The sequence below is a fragment of the Ananas comosus genome, linkage group 7 (assembly GCF_001540865.1).
Source record: "Ananas comosus cultivar F153 linkage group 7, ASM154086v1, whole genome shotgun sequence".
Classification (NCBI taxonomy): domain Eukaryota; kingdom Viridiplantae; phylum Streptophyta; class Magnoliopsida; order Poales; family Bromeliaceae; genus Ananas; species Ananas comosus.
Genome location: NC_033627.1, coordinates 1,398,044 through 1,415,197, shown reverse-complemented (window position 1 = coordinate 1,415,197; position 17,154 = coordinate 1,398,044). Strand labels below are relative to the sequence as shown.

The 17,154-nt window shown below is 37.3% G+C and overlaps 2 protein-coding genes across 2 annotated transcripts; both read right to left on the bottom strand.

The window, feature by feature from the left end:
• LOC109712416 (ATP-dependent RNA helicase DEAH12, chloroplastic) lies at window positions 3,426-8,949 on the bottom strand. The gene is made up of 3 exons (XM_020235972.1): window positions 7,690-8,949; window positions 6,411-7,171; window positions 3,426-4,027 (listed from the first exon to the last, which is right to left on the bottom strand). Exons 1-3 carry the CDS (start codon window positions 8,080-8,082, stop codon window positions 3,643-3,645), a joined length of 1,539 nt encoding a protein of 512 aa, XP_020091561.1. The 5' UTR covers window positions 8,083-8,949; the 3' UTR covers window positions 3,426-3,642.
• LOC109712417 (fe(2+) transport protein 1-like) lies at window positions 12,772-15,530 on the bottom strand. The gene is made up of 3 exons (XM_020235973.1): window positions 14,848-15,530; window positions 13,990-14,139; window positions 12,772-13,629 (listed from the first exon to the last, which is right to left on the bottom strand). Exons 1-3 carry the CDS (start codon window positions 15,499-15,501, stop codon window positions 13,324-13,326), a joined length of 1,110 nt encoding a protein of 369 aa, XP_020091562.1. The 5' UTR covers window positions 15,502-15,530; the 3' UTR covers window positions 12,772-13,323.

The window sequence follows — 17,154 nt, the reverse complement described above, 5'->3', positions numbered from 1 at the left end:
TTTTCTTTACATATTATACTACAAGTTGGTTTATATACATGATACACAGGACCATTTTAAACCCCTATTCTAGGCTTGTAGCTATATGCTTCTTAGCGTAGATAGCAAAGTATTTTAAACCCCTATTCTAGGCTTGTAGCTATATGCTTCTTAGCGTAGATAGCAAAGTACCCAGACAAGGACTTACGCAAATGATTGCATTTCCAAAATGATGGGTTGATCATCTACAAGATTTTTGGACTATTAAGCTGGATCAATGTAATTGTCGTGCAATGTCGACATTCGAAAAATAATTGAACATTGTAATTATGAGAGAATTACGAAAATTTCACAGGGCTTTCAGGAAGTGTAATATTTCCTTTGATATAATTGTATGTTATGTTACGTTATGGTGTTTGGTTGTGGGACAAATATTGTGGGGACAAACTTTTGTTTTTTTATGTAGTATATTCTCTGATGAGTCCTGCTGTTCTGGATACCTGATAGAAAAACAATGAAATATTTTGTTTTAGATTCTAGGATTAAGTCGTATGATGTAAGCAATATATAATGTTAAAGATACCATAATGGAGAACAAGCATGAGATAAGGGGTAGCACATTTATAAAGCTTGGTTGGAGTAATAGTTTTTAGTTCTTTCGAAGCTTCATTTTTGTGTCTGGTGAGTCACTGAATCACTGCTTCCATAAGCTTAGAATGCCATGCAAACACCCACTTAACAAGGCTACTATAATTTTAGGGAGAGTGGAACAAGTGGCAAACGTTGACCAAGGAAATATTTACTCTGTATAAAGTTGTCTAATTAACCCCTTTGGTGGCTTTCCCCTTCCTTACTCTCCAAAAAATTGGTCTTTAAGGTATAGTGTTGTTCGATAAAATACTATTTGAGTTGTGTTGATAGAAGAATCACTATATTAAAATTTTTTTCAATCAGCTCTCTATAGTATAATCAGAAGCTCTAAATTGAAAATTTTCACTTTTGGGACTGAAAATCCTTTTTGAACTTCTTGTTGCAATAGAAACTCCAGGCTTCTTCTATTTGCAATGATGTGTAAAAAGTGGCTGCAGGTAAAAACATAAATAGAAACAGAACCAAATAAGCCATAACTTGCACTGTTCATGTTGCTCACTTCCACCAAACTTCTTACTCCTCAAAAGGTGGGCAGTTAACTCACACTGCTCACATTCTTCACTCGTTCCATTCTTACTCCCCAAAAAGCTGGGCAGTAACATATATTTTTCACTGCCTCTTTTCATCTGATCTTAGAAAACAATGCTGTTTTCTATAAGCACTTTTCAATTTTGGACTTCCTCATAAGTCATACCACCTCCATGTGACAATAAAAGTGACAATATGTTAAGTATCAAAATACCATAGCTTTTATCTTTGGCACAACTTTTCAGGTTTTTCTGATTGAACTGATAGAGACCAACTCTTCCCATTATGGCTAATTCTAAATAAACAAAAATTGAAAAAAGAAATGTCTTTATGAGAAACAAGGGACAGAGAGAGAGAAAGCAAAAGAAAAGGAATATTCCAATCCCCTTTGTTTCTTAACAAGTTCCCTGGCCTTAGTGCTCCTCATCAACAATCACTAATTGCATCATTCCCCAACACTCCCAAATAAAAGCTCTTCTTATTGGACACTTTACATGCCTGAGACTACTAGAACACTTACAGGTGAAGTTTAAAGGATGCAGGGTGTTCACATTGCTTTTGAGTTGACTACTTTTTTAATAGTGGGAACTTTGGTGTTATTCATTTGGTGTCCTGTTGCATCAAATGAACAGCTCAAAGAATTTTGTATAGGTAGAAAACAGATTGGGTGGAGCATACTTTTTGGCTTTCATTGGGTTTAAATGGTTCAAAATAAGTAGGAGAATCTCAAGGATCAAGAATACAAACAAAATGTGGGCAGAGCACTTGCATAGAGCCCCAAGAACATATGTTGCAAGGAAAATAATGGACACACAAGGAAAGAGGAGTGCAACCAATGGAGGTGAGATTTCAAAATCTCTGCACTAGATAGATGACAAATCAGGTGGAGTTAGTGGAGGATTCCATAAACATTTGTTGAGCACTTTGGGAAGAGCTTATTCAAAGTTCTGAGTATGCTTGCTTTCAACAGCCGAAAATCCACAATTTCATGTGCCAAGGAAACATGATAATGTTTGGTGTTTCTTACCATGAGACTGCTTTTCCTGGACTGTAATTAGTCTAACAAAAAAGTCACTCAAAATAATCAAACCCTGTTTGAACTAAGAGTAAAGAAATACCTATGGATAGGCCATGTTCGCAAAAAATTATGGTCCGAACAAATTATCTGGCGGTAAGCTATACTGGTCTGGGTTTCCTTTCAGGATTATCTACCTAGGAGTTTTTTATACTCCACTGCATAACCATAGTGCTCGCAATTTTTCGAGATAATACATCATACCTACAAGATGATCCATCGTATTCCAAAAAAAACAAATGATTTGGTGGCATTACAGATGATTTGGCGGCATTACAAAATATGCGATATACATCTTTTCCAAGTCCCTGTCATTCAGTTACCATCAGCAGCCACTAAACATGTGTCTAATGCAGAGGGGCATTCAATGTATCAGGACACCTAGATTCAGGTAGGTGAAAGAATAAACAATCCTGGATGGGTCAGTAACAAACAACTGCTAATACAAAATTACAAATGCTAAAATACTTACCAGAAAAGGTTCCAATATTGGTTTGCATTTTCAATATTGCGTGGGTGAACGGCACACTAACAAATCAAAGATTGAAGGGTCAATTTAAGCTGCTATTCACTTATCCTATTTGCATTAGCTTTCCACCGTTTGTGTGATGACTTACTATTCTTTCCATTTAAGGAGTGATAAACGGCTAAGTAAGCCTCCAAATTTATTTTGTTAGAGCGCTGTCCATCTGAGCCCGATTCTTGTGTTTCACATCCAAAGTTCACAAGTGACAACAACTCAAAACCAGGGTGCCGAATTGGCCATTAACACAAAGTGATCACTTCATGGGAGGAATAAGCAATGACAAGTCCTTAACAGGAGCAAAAAATGATTACATTTGGAACAGGCAAAGTAAGATTCTACAGAATTTTGGCCATGATATAAATATAGCAAGGCAGGTAAACCAATAGAGCTTCATCAAAAGCACAAGGAGCGAAAAAGTAGATGTCTTTCTGCAGAATGAAATACTAAAGAAATGTTATGAAATGATCAACCAAAAGGACATTAAACCTATTCAGCGTCTGCAGCCAAAAGGAAAGCTCAAACTCCAGTGAATGACTTTGAAAAAAAAAAAAAAAAAAAAAAAATCAAGCACTTGTCATCCCTGTCGGCTCTAATAAAATGGTTAAGGCCATGTTGCGCCACCAAGCACAGGGAGGTAGAAAACCATCTCATAACAGTATCACAACATTTTTCATCTCCAAGAATATTGGTATCACCTCAGAAAGAAACTCATCCATAACAAAGAAAAATACACAAAAACTAAATAAGGATTCATTTGAAGCAAGCTATATGGATGAAGTCGCAATAGTTACCGCATCATTTGTAAAACTATGCTGAGAAAAAAAAGCCAGCAACTTATTAAACAAATATGGATATATTCTCAATTCCCATCATTCTTTTCTTGTCACTGGATGAAATCTTCATTATAACTATCACTGATCACCGACACAAACCTCTCGAGCCAAGGTAACTGGTGCAGGTCCTTCATCGTATCAATATACGAGTCTGAGCATCGAGGAGGTGATTGGTAAGGATGATCACTAAGGCTGAACCCTCCTTCGAGGAATCTCTGTATAAGAGCCAGCTGTGCCCTTTCCTGCTCAGTATAGCCCTCGAAAGCAGTTGGCATGGGATCGAAACAGCCCCATGTCCACATTTCTGTTTCTTGATTTGAGGGTGGCGCCGAGGGTTCGAGGTTGAGGTTGTTTTCACCCCAGAATGCGCATTGGCAAGTCTGGACTCCATCCCGATATTCAGCCCCGCAGGAGTAGCAGAACTCATGCCCGCACCTGTCGAAAAAATATGTAGCTTTTAATGTTCAAGTACATTCTTACAAATAAATAAATAAATAAATTACATTTAAGGAAAAATTGTCATGCCAACTGGCATTAAGAAACAAAAAGATGATTCCGACAGATAGCAGCTTAATCCTGATAATGAGATGTACTTGAATAACAAAAACACAAATAACATGAAATTTTGTCTGTAGAAGCTCTAAAAAGGCCCACTATTTCCTTACCACAAATTATGAATAAGGTAGTAGCAAATAGATTTTTTTTTTTTTTTTTTTTTTAAGGTTTTTTTTTTTTTTTTTTTTTGTTTTTTTGTTTTTTTTTTTTTTTTTTTTTTTTTTTTTGGGGGATGGGGGGACCATCTAGAGAAATGTTAAACGCAAACATGCATCAACGGCAGCAGATCGTACAAGGGCGAGAAAAGCAAAATAGTAAAACATTTGGAATTAGCAACAAGGAAAAAGATAAGATGGGGAAAATAAACAGGAAAAGATAGCATGCGTATACATGTCATATGCATCAGGAAAATGAGATGTTGTTTCAAAAAAGAATGGCAACAACACATCTAGGCCTTGTTTGATATTTTTGTCGTTTTTTGCTTCTTTAGCACACATTCTCTGCGTGGAGTGTGCCGACAGACAGCAGACTGCTTCGATGTCTGCAACAATGGTGTTTCTAAGGGTAGGCTGATTACCCAGATCAGAAGGCATTCTCCCAAATGAAGCAGTGATCCTACAAGAAACTGCTAATTATATTGACAGTGAGGGGATTACTGATCAACGTCCAGATGATTTGTAACTGCATGTTCTTACTCACGGGTACAATAAACCGGCAATTTAAAGCACAAGTTTCATACATTTCCTATAAATTAAATATAAGAAGAGACATTTTTAAATTGTTAGTTCATTGAAGCATTGTTCCGACAGAGGAATTGACATTGTGATGACATCTTCCTCTAACTTTTTTTGTTTTTGACATTTTGCCTGCTATTTTACCTGATCACTTTCATTTAAACATGGGTGCTGTCAGTGTTGGGAACCTTCACGCACAGTATGCACACATGCATGCATTTGTACATGCACATATATGTATCTATGTAAGTCATAAAAATAAATTCCATTCCACTGTTCGATGGATATGAACACATACTTCATACACAAATATATGTATGCCTATGAAATTACACATATATATAGGGACATGCTTGTTTATGCATGTATGTGAAATACATACATACATACATACATATATATGTATATCACTAAGAGTACTTTGGACGCACCAGGAGATGGGTGGTACAACTTTTCATTCCTCATATCCACTATGATCACGCCCTTGATGAGCGGGAATCCCGATGCACATCATATGAGCATGCCTCTTAAAAGAACCACCATTTTGGTGCTTCAGAAATCACCCTTGCACAACTTTCTTTCAGTGTCACAAAGTGGACATGTATACAGCAATAGTTGGAAGTGTTTGACTCCAACACATTGTTAGCAAGTTGCGTAATTAGGTATGCAATAACCAACTATCAAAAAGAAACTAAAGACACAAAAAACAACTAGCATCATAACACTAGAAAAAAAAAAAGAAAAAGAAAAAGAAAAAAAAAAGCATTTTGTGCAATGCCGTGGAACTATTTCTATTCCAACTATGCCATGTACAAGGATAAATGGTTGCCCACAGATAGTATGAAAGCCACTTTAGGGGTACTACCATTTGGGCTACTTGATTATGCATTTCAAATGTTTTCTCAGTACAACAGCAGGAGGATATGAAGATCAGTAGCCATAATTTGGTGGGACTGCCCTCGAATTTCCAGGTGGATGTATGCCTGGAGGAAACTGGGGAATATTTGAACTACTTAACTAAGCCATTTGGGACTGTACGAGGAATTTGCACAATCAAATAGTACCACAGCAGAAAGTGTTGGAAACGTGCATGGCTATATGTGACCAACCCTGCCCACCTCCATGCAACTACAAATTTTGACTAACTTCAGAACTAACAGTACCTAAACCAATGCAGTCCACAATATTAAACCCAATCCAGGGGACAAGCAGGTCAGTTGTGGGATGAAGTGAATACAAGCAGCCTGCATCAGGGTCATGTTTAATGACACCTAAAATGTCGATTAACACAAAACTGATCCTATAGTTCATTCCCTCTCAGATAAAAATGAATCGTCTGAAATTATGTGGCTAAGGGCTACATCCCGCAGCAATAGAACAATTTAAAACGGTTCCTTTTGAATATATGCAGTTATGAGTTACTAAGAGAAAAAAAAGAATAGCAAACATTAAATGAAGATCCAAAATAGAGATCATAAGTTTCAAACTGAATCATTCTAATATTTAGCATGGAGCTCAAATTAGAATACCAGCAAGTCATGTGGTGGCAGCCTTGTGTGAGCTCAATCATTCGCCTGCACTGCTGACATCGCCTCCACCTATTATTTTGTGCCAACCGATGCAAAGATATATCCCCTTCATCTCTCTCTACTATTGGTAGGTTTTGATACTCATCACAAGTGATCAAGTAATGCCATGGTACGCCACAGCTGAGGCAAATATCTCTGTGACACTCTGGGCATTCAACACGATTATTATCAGACTGACTCGATGAGCTCGCTCTAGATGACAATTGCTGACTTGGGTTTACCAAAGCTGAGCAATTTGAATATGGACAATATAAACTTTCCATGTTTAGAGCCCCAACTTCCATTATAGCTCTCTCTAAAGACTCACAGCTAGTAAGCGGAAGAACAGACTTGCACTCGCTGGCTGAAATGTGGTACTTGCATCTTACTTGGGGGCATCTTATAGGAAGCTGCGAGGAGCGTAATTTTCCTTCTACATACATAACCATGCAATCAGAGCAAAACTTGTGGGAACAGTTTAGTGTTATCATTTGTGAGCTATGCTGCTCCTCGCAACAAATAGGGCAGGTTCCGCCCAAGCCACTTCTGTCAGAAGGCAGGTTCTTTATGCCAATTGCTTCTTGCGCCAAAAGCAAAGGTCTCTCGAGCTCATAGCTAGGAACCAGTGTTAGATCAAAGTCCTCTAATTTATCGGCAAGTTCTAAAATCCTGTGCCCTAGAGCTACCAAAAGTTGGTCTTCAAGAATTTGTGTTTCTGCAATCTGAAATGAAAAAAAAATCAATAAGGATATCAGAACTAAGAGCTGCAGAGTACATGAAATTAAGGCCTCATTTAGTTACACATGTTTATTTTCCACAAACTCTACGCAAGCGAATGCTCCCGCAGACAACGAGTTGTTTGTAATTTATACATCTCTAGGGCATTTTGGCAACAAAAGAGTAAATACTTAGCAGGAACTATTTTTGCTTCTTTCTTAATATAACAGGATGAGTTTTCAGCACCAACAATAAAGAGAATAGAGAAGTTCATCTGTATGCATTTAATTGCATAGATTTTGAGCTACGAAAACAAAGGTGGAAAAAAACAAGGGTAGCCAAGTGAGACATAGAAGAATCTAATTAAAACATAATCAGCTGTGAATCATAACAAAATACTTATAAATGTAAGATGATGATTCAAGCAAAAATATTCAATAACAACATGAAATGGTAACTCTGCAACCTATAATATCAATATGTATTAGCTCTATTAACATTCTTTAAAAAGCCAATTTCTTGCCTGAGAATATAGCTTCTTTGAATCGGTAAACGCGTAGACTTTCTGAATTCCATGCTGCAAAGCTACAAGCAGGCCATCCATTAAAGCCAAGTGCTCGGCCACCAACACCTCCACAAAAAAATCCAACTTCTTTTGCACTTTAAGTATAGGAATCCCTAAAGTTCTCTCCATAACCACTCCAATTCCTGAAACCCTAACCCCATTTTCTTCCGAGAGCGAAACGCCTTTAAAGAACAATCGCAGTGAGAACTCATCGAGATCCTCTTTCGCGCCTTCGGCTAACGATTCCTCTGTGTCCTGCCACTCCTCGTCTTCGGCGCAGCAGCTTCGGAATTCCTCTTCTACATCTGAATTGTAGAAGAGGGAGTCTTCAAAATCACCTAAACTCTCCATTACGAATCAATACTGTAATCTCACAGCCTCTTTTAACACCTAAAGAGGGATCCTGGTAATCAAAAGCTTAATAATTATCATTTCCCTCTGCACAGACGAAAATTCCAACGAATTTCACAAGTAAACAAGATAATTTGGGCAAAACAAAGGGTGATCTGCGATTTGTCATCAATTTCCCAGTTGATGTATTGGACAAACCTAACATCGAAATGATTAAAATCTCCCAATTCTCAAGTCGTGCACGTCACCACAAACCCATAAAGAACCCTTTTTGAAGAGCCCTTTAACACCTTCCAAGTATGGAAACAATGGAGTGTTCCACCTCCCCCAACTAAAACAGCATCAACTCCAACTGCCCAAAAAGAACGAGTCCTCCATTAAAGTGCATGCCCAATTTGCCCTAACAAACTCAAATCGGCATCTTCGTCTCCTCCCCACCAAATCGACACCCACAAATTACCCAACAAAGGCGACCCATCGATCGAAAACCCCTCCCGCTCTCAAACGCACGCATCAGGAAACAGGAAAAGAAGAGATTCTTTTAGCCTCGAAATCCGATCAAAAAAAGCCATAAAAGGGCCTCAGAGATTCCTCTCCGAATCCCGAATCACCATTCTCCTCCCCCAAATTCTCCCGAGGTCGAGATTAATAAAAAGCCTCAGAGAAATGGAGAAGCTCTAACAAAGAGACGAGCCAAAAAGCCTTGTCTCTCTCTCTCTCTCTTCCACCACACTCCTTTGAAAGAGGAAGCCTCCTAAGAATTTATTCGACGCATAGAGAAGGAAAAGAAAAAAGAAAAGAGAGAGAGAGAGGGAGAGAGAGAGAGAGAGAGAGAGAGAGATTAAAAAAAAGAAAAAAAAGAGAGGAGAGAGAGAGAGAGAGAGAGGGAGAGGCGTTAAAGCCACAGCCTAATTATTCCATTCGCAGGCGTGGAAAACCGCGGTTTAAAGCCGAGGGGCACGAAAAACTATTCCCTGCACCGGATGTATCCGATCACGTTATGCACCACACCAAATTCTTTGAAGGTGGATGTCATAAAATTAAAGTTCTAATAAAAAATATATACTCTTTAATTTTATATATATATATATATATATATATATATATATATATATAAGTGCCTATATAAATATAATTTAACAATCTTTGACAATCCATTATTTAAGTTAAAAAATTTAGTATTCATACGTACACACATGCCTACTATATTGTACTTTATTAATAAATTATAATGTGGCTCGAAATTTTATTTTTTAAAGAAAATTAAGTAAATAAATGTATAGTAATTAATAAAGAATATATTGAGAGTAATTAGGATTTATTAGTACTAAATAACATTTATTTAAAACTATGCACTATTTGGATTTGATCACTCAACTTTTTCAAAATTTTGATTTTACTATATAATTTTTTTTATTTATTTGATTCGAGTTAGTTAACGATACTTTAACTTAAAAGTTTGAATCCGTCGTTTATTTTCGTAGATTTAGCTAGTATATTTTATATAATTATTATAACTATAAATTTATTAAAATAGATAATTAGCTTAAAGTTTATAGTCAAAATAGTGTTGAATGATTCAAATCAATCAAATTAAAAGGTTGGATAGTAAAATCAAAATTTTGAAAAGATCGAATGGCCAAATCCAAATGGGTCGACATAGTTCTGGTAAATTTTATATATTTTTATCTAGATATTTCATATTAAGACGTGTTGACTATTATATGTAATAACCAGCTAACAGCACATATTAATAACTATACGGTGCAGAAAAACGTTCAGCATAATTTTATCATAATTTTTAAAAATTCTGCTAAATATTACCCATCTAATTGAAAAATAGAAAAATAAAAAGGAGAGACATATTGAGTTTTTTCTAATATGTTAAATAAATGTCTTGACTATAATTTTAGAGCGTCTACTACAGATACTGGTGTATGAATATAGTCAAACACCTGGTGTAGGCAATAGTTTCCCAAGGGGCAGTTAATGGGTGTGGGGTCCATGGGGTGGCCACATCGCATCCACCGTCCATTTGGTGTACGCGCGAGGAGGATCCGGCCGTAGGATTTCATGTGCTTGTACAGCGTCAGCGCACCCACCCCGTATACATATAAAATAAATGGAGGTTTAATTAGTGAGCCATCGGGTGATGGGATCCCTGGTTAGGTGATATAGCGGTGAGGTTACCGCCTCGAGTGGAGAGCACCACCAATAGTTCCACGTGGCATCGGGCTTGGGGGTTTTATTGTGTGGGCGTTGAAATAGTAAGAAACCATTGTGGCCTGCACCGGGTTCACCACGTGGCTCTCCATCACCCTCCCAGTTCCTTCACCACGTAGTCATTTATCACTATTTTTTTTTTTTTTGTTCTAGAGCAAGCAACAAAAATATTAAGTATTCACATAATTAAAAAATATTAAGTATGCACATAATTAAAAAAATTAAGGAGAAAAATTTAATAGAATCCATAGTTTATAGAACAAATAAAACATAAGCTAACTAAGTATTCGATAGTAATTTGTGCATAATATTATATAATAATATATATTTTATATCGCGAATATTTTTAGTATGCGTATTAATTACTCTTTTTAGACAAAAATGATAAAAATAAAAATTATTTTTATATCAAATTTATCGTTCATTTTGTTATATGCATTATCTAACAGACGGTAAATAACAAGTAGAAAATAAAACTTAATAAAAAATTATTTTTTTAGCATAAAATTTTTGAATCAGCTAATTTACGTTGCTTTGAGATTCGTGCACGAGGCGTGCGTGATGAAGGGGGTGGTGCCCATTAAATTTTTGCTCGATTCTTGAGCGGTCCACGAATGACGTGTGCGGACCGGGCGCAGGCAAGAGAATTTGCAGTGGGGGTGTGCGACGTGTACTAATCACCGCGGCCATGTGGGCGCGCGAACTCCCACGGTGTGTGTCGGTGTTCCGGAAAAAATTCTAGAATGCAACGGGTACACTGACGACGTGACGTAATAAATTAATTAAAAAATTTATTTTCAAAATATACGTCATATTATTATTATAAAAAAATATTTTTATTGTTTTTTTATTTGAAAAAAAAATGATTTGCTCATTATTGATGACGTGGGACCGGGCGCGGTACTCTCACCGGGCAGGTGACGGGAGGTGGTGAGCTCACGCTCGGGCGTTTCTTAGTGGGGCGGGTGCGGGTTAGGTTTGGGTTGGTTAGGGGTGAGGACGTAAGCTTTTTTTGTTCACTCCTTGTTATTTAGTATTTTATATTTACATATTATATGTACTGATTAGAATAGAACTATTATGCTATTAGGAATACATCAAATTCTTATGTTCCTAACTTTCTAATCATCTATCAATTTTGATGGAGGGTTAGGATGAGAGAGAAGAAAAAATTAAAAAAAAAAAATTAAGACACATAATTTTTTCTTAATTTTTTTTCTCTCTCATCCAAATCATTCATCAAAATTAATAGATGCCCCTAATAGTACAGTAGCCCTACTCGTATTAATTAAGATATTTGTATCAGTATTTTGAAATTATAATTGTAAAATGTCACAAGCTACCAGCCTAAAAATAGTGATTGCTTATGTTACAGGTAGTTTAATCAGCAGTATCCATTGATTAGACATGTGAGAATTTTCCAGGTTTTGATCTATCTTCATTGGCATTAAAATGTAGTTGAGATCAATACATATTAATTCTAGATGTTAGTGGATCCAATGAAGTCCCTATTTCAAGGGTCTACTGGGTCCTAATAATGAAAAGTTATCCATTTTTAAATTCATATAGAGTCTCTTGCACGCAACATGTTCTTATTTATGATGGCTTTACGAAAGGCTAATTAATTATATAATTAATACACCTTGTTAAAGTGACAAAACATAAGGCGTGTTGACGTGATGTTTCAAGTCCAACTCATCTAAAATGGATTATTTGGTACCTTGCGATGCACACATGCTACCTAATGCAACCAACGGCTAATAAAGTTGGTAAAATTAATAGAGATGATTTTACCGTTACACCTATGAAAGTCCGTAATTTAATAAACATTCCTTTAAAATTAAAAATATTATTAATATCTCTCTAAAAGTCAAAAAAAATAAACACAAATGCCTTTCAAGATTAACCTCAAAAAATTCTGAATACCAATTTTACGCATGATGCAGTTCATATTCTCCTCTTAACATATAAACTAGTCATAATAATGGTCCATCTTTGAACTTTTTATGAACACCCTCATTAAATTTTGATCAGTGCAAAAATATATAGATATAACATAATTTTATTAGGTTCATAAGTTTATTAATTATATCTTCAATTCTTGAAGTTTGGGCTATATACTATTCCAATCCTACACATTAAAATCTTGTAGTTAAAGATTTTTTTTATTAATAAATTTTATTAGTCAATTGTCTTATATATTATTAATTTGGACTATCAAATTACAGACATTTGACACTTAACCCTCTGTATTAGCATTAACCGTTACTTCAAATTTATTTAAACGGCTTTTGAAGAACATTCAAATAGAAATAGAGATTCTGATTAGAGATTCTTTCGAGGTATATGTATTGAAACCGAGTGTAATAATGGAGCATGTACGAAGCATTCAAATTTACCAAGAACGTACATATAAACAGATAATTTTGTAATTAATAGCAAGAGATTTTTTTTAAAAAAAAGTAATTAAGAAATGGATAAAGATCAGAGGCCATGCACTTCTCATTCAAATCTTACAATTGCAATAAAACACAATCTTTTGTTTTTACTTTCCACGAATAGCACAATCTTGTACTCGCCTATTCACTTTATGGCTCAAAGCACCATTTTTTTTTTTTTTTTAACAAAAACAATTGGTAAAAAAATGCACACATTTAAATGCTACTCCTATTTGCATGTGGTTTCACTACACATACAGACACAATCATTAAGCACAAAAAATGTACGGATGCGCCTTGTATTGTTTGGATATTGCGACTGGGCTTCTTAAATTTTTCATAAATTATTAAACTTCTAACTCATTAAATGAGCTTAATTTTCATTAGAAAATACTCTTTTATTTGATCATATTCGATAGTAAGGTAAAACAAACAAGCTATATATTATATGTATTCACAAAAGAAATATATGTAAAAACTTTTGATGGTCCGAGGTGTTCGAGCAATGAAAGTGAAGAATCAAGTCGCAATATCAGAATAGTACGTAGAAGGGCCATCTATATGGTTACGTGCACTGTTCTTAAGCCCATTTTGCCATGACGGACATGCCCCCGGCGCCAAGAAGCACGGCGGCGAACGCGAGCATCTGAAGCTTGATGCTTCCCTGCAACTTGGCCCCCATGAAGTCGGCGGCGAGGAGATCCACGAGCGCCGTGTAGTTGAGAAGCCCCGCGGACGACGCATTCAGTAGCCCCACCACGATGAGCGCGGTGGGGCTGTTGTCGCTGTACACGTTCGACAGCGCGATTCCAAGCGCAATCCCAAACGGCGTCGTGGTGGAGAAGAAGAAGACGAGGATGGATTTCATCTTCATCCCGTATTCGGCCTGCAAATTCAAAGTGCGGAGCACGAAATAAGGCGTGATCGAAAAATTGTCTTAGTGTAACCCACTAACGTACGCATTTAGGTGCGGTTTCTCTACAGTCCCGTAGTACGAACTCATTGGATTCAAGTTAAACTCAAACTACTTACGAATTAATGATCCATACATACAAAAGTTTTAGGCTCGATCAAATTGAACATGAGCGAGCCACCAGAAGGTAAAGGTGGGCTCATTTATCAAATGAGCCAATCGAGCACGTCGTTGTTGAGCCAAATTTCGAGCTGAACACGAACTGTTTGTTGACTAACATGGGTTTGGGTTTAGTTTTATCCTTTTTTTTTCTGTTTTTTTTTTTTTTTTGACCTGGAGGATGCAGCCACCAAGGCCCATTCCCTCAAATAGTTGGTGGAAACACAGTGCAGCTACAAGAGGCCTGATGGTGCAGATGTTCTGCGCAGCTCCCATGGACAAGCCTATCACCACCGAGTGTACCACTATTCCCATCTCCAAAACCTGCCAATAAATAAATAAATTTTTTAATATTAAGAAGTTTTATTAACGCTTGATGGAAATTAATAATCGTTCGTTGGGGACAATTAATTAGAAAGGAAAAAGGGAACAGAATTGAGTGAGATCGATGGACCGGGCCCATTGGGTCGATCGGACGATCGAGTTCGGATTGAGCCCAATTCAATTGTTAGAAAAAGGCCTACATATTATAGATTATATTTATTCCTTTTGCACTGAGTTCATAAGTTTGTCCTCTTTTTGTCTATTTTTATCCCGAGATGCAGAGAGCTTAGCTTAGGATATATTAAATTTTATTTAGCATCGTACTTTGTGGAACTTCCTTGTTCGTGTACGCTGAGATTCGCACCCATGCATAGTTATTTGCAATTTTGCATGGCTCTGCAAAACTGGTAGATACCGTACGTGTAACGTATATACCTTCCTCTACACACACACACACACACACACACACACACATATATATAGGGGTGTACATGTCTATGGTGCAAGCAATAATTTATCAATAAGTTGATCATGCTAAAATATATTATGAGCTAATATATATGTGTATACACCATAATCAACTTCAGTACGTGTCACCCTGTTCATCTTCTTACTTATCTATGCATTCAAAACTTGGATATCAATTTTTTTATATATATTTAACTATTCAAGTATCAATATGTATAGGATATCGTGAAGTAGGCTAACCTGCGCAATGACGCGGTTTCGACGCAATGTTATCTTCTCCGCTTCACCATCATCCTTGACCAGCTGTGGCAGCCCGCCATGGCCGTGCATATGACCGTGACCGTGGCCATGCACGGCACTCGCCACCTCATGCATCGGACTCTCATTGTCCACAACCGCCACCGCCCCCTCGCTCCTCCCCTTCCTATTATAGAAACTCAGCATCAAAGAGTCCACCATCAACGTGAAAACCGCCGACAGCATGGCCACGAATGCCGTGAATGGGAACTTGCCCCAGGGGTTCTCCGGCAGGCACAGCGAACCCAAGTCGTCGAAGGAATCAGGGAGAACGTGCATGTATCCGGTGGCCAAGATGACGCCAGAAGCGAAGGCCTTGACGAGGACGAAGAGGTTACGGTCGGGGCGGAGTGCGGGGACCGACCGCGAGAAGAGGGGGAGGCAGACGCCGACCATACTGGCGGTGAGGATGGTGACGATGGCGATGATCTTGAGGCGAAGCGCCTGGGGCTTATTGTGGCACTCTCCATGAGCGGCAGAGGCTTCGCACTCCGAGGGGGGCGTAGAATCGGATTGTGCGATCGCGAAGGAAGAGAAGAGAAAGAAGAGAGCAAAAAGAAGTGACAAAGCTTGGGCGTAGAAAGTGTTGAAGGCCATAGCTTAGGATCAAGCTATATAGCTACTATATCCTTTCACTTTTTGTTGATTGCTGCATGTGAATGAATGGTTACAGGTATTTATAAGGTCTAAATTTGGATCAATCTCAAGTGATTTGTGTTACAATCCATGCATGATTCATGCTGCTTAGCTAGGTCAAACAGATATTAGAAGTTAAAACTGGAATAGGAGGTGATCGAATTGCCAAAAATGGGCACGTGGACCTAAAACTTTTCGCTTCGAGTGTGCGGGGACGTTGAGGGCATAAATGGAAAATCAGGTTAACACGTGTCAGCAACGCGATGCCCACGAGCCCGATTGGCCGTACTCGTGCCGTACGGACCCGTACTCGATGAGAGCGACGGGAGGGCGTGTGTCGGGCCAGTGGGGCGTTGACATTTTAACTAATTAATTAGCTGATTTTCTTTTATGGAAGTTATCTTACATTTATTAGTCACTAATCATATCATATAATCGAAACTAATTAATCAGGGCATGTTCGTTTCGCCAAATTTCGTGCAGGGAACTCGCTCACCTTGTCGATCTACGTGTTACCAAATTTAGTAGGTGTAAGTGGCAGAAGTTCTGTATTTTGTTCGCAACTAAACCGAGGCAAAGTCGAGAACATGATAAGGCCGGAGCTCGCATCAATTCTTTTTCTTACTGACGCTTTCGTGATGTTTGTTAATTTTGGTTAAAGTTTGTTTCAAATAATCAAATTGAAAAATTTATTGAATATAAACAACTTCGTTAGACACTGATCATTCTATTGTTTACTTTAAAACCTCCAATTCAGCTAACTAAAATAATTCAAATTAAAATACATAAAAAATTAAGAAAGGGTTAAAAATACAAATTTCATGGGCCGGTATTTGAGGAATTCAACGCACATTCGATCCAAACTTTTTAGAACAACAGTTAATGGGCCGGAGCCTGCCTGAGGCCCATTCCGGTCTCACTACGCACAATTATTATTATTATATATATAAACAATACCATTACAACTTGGTTTTGCTAGTTTATTCCTTCTCGGTAACAAAATTCTCTGATGGCTTCAACTTCTCATACAGTTTTTTGAAATAATTTATACAAAAGCATATGTGTGGTTGTTTGGATATTTTTTGTGATTGTTTAGAAAATGTTCTCCATAAACATCATCTTAGGAAGAGCAGAGAGTGTGATTCAGTGATCTTACCACTATCATTGTGTTGTTCAGGATTGTAACTTGCTTTAGTCAATTTTGGATTTTGTCGGCGCTTATTCAACTTTGTATCAAGTCCTTCACTTGACAGTGTAAAGTTGCAACTAAATATTAATATTCCAAGATCGATCTGAGTAAAAATGGATTATGATTAATGTGCATATATATATCGATCTTCGCTGCAAATGATTGAGATATTGCTGCTTTTTAAGCTGTTACATTCTCCTATAAGTTGTCGGTGTTATCGGACCACGTAGCAATTGCTGTTAATACAATTGGACTATTAGTCGAATGATGCGGTAAAGCTCCAGTAAAATGTTTGTCTCATTCTTTGCCGTGAATTGCTATGAGGGGCTCCACCAATGTCCCAATTGATCTATTATTTCTTGCTCCAGGTTCCATTGCAGTGGAGTTTTCGATATATTTCTTAAGAATTGACTACTCACTTGCCC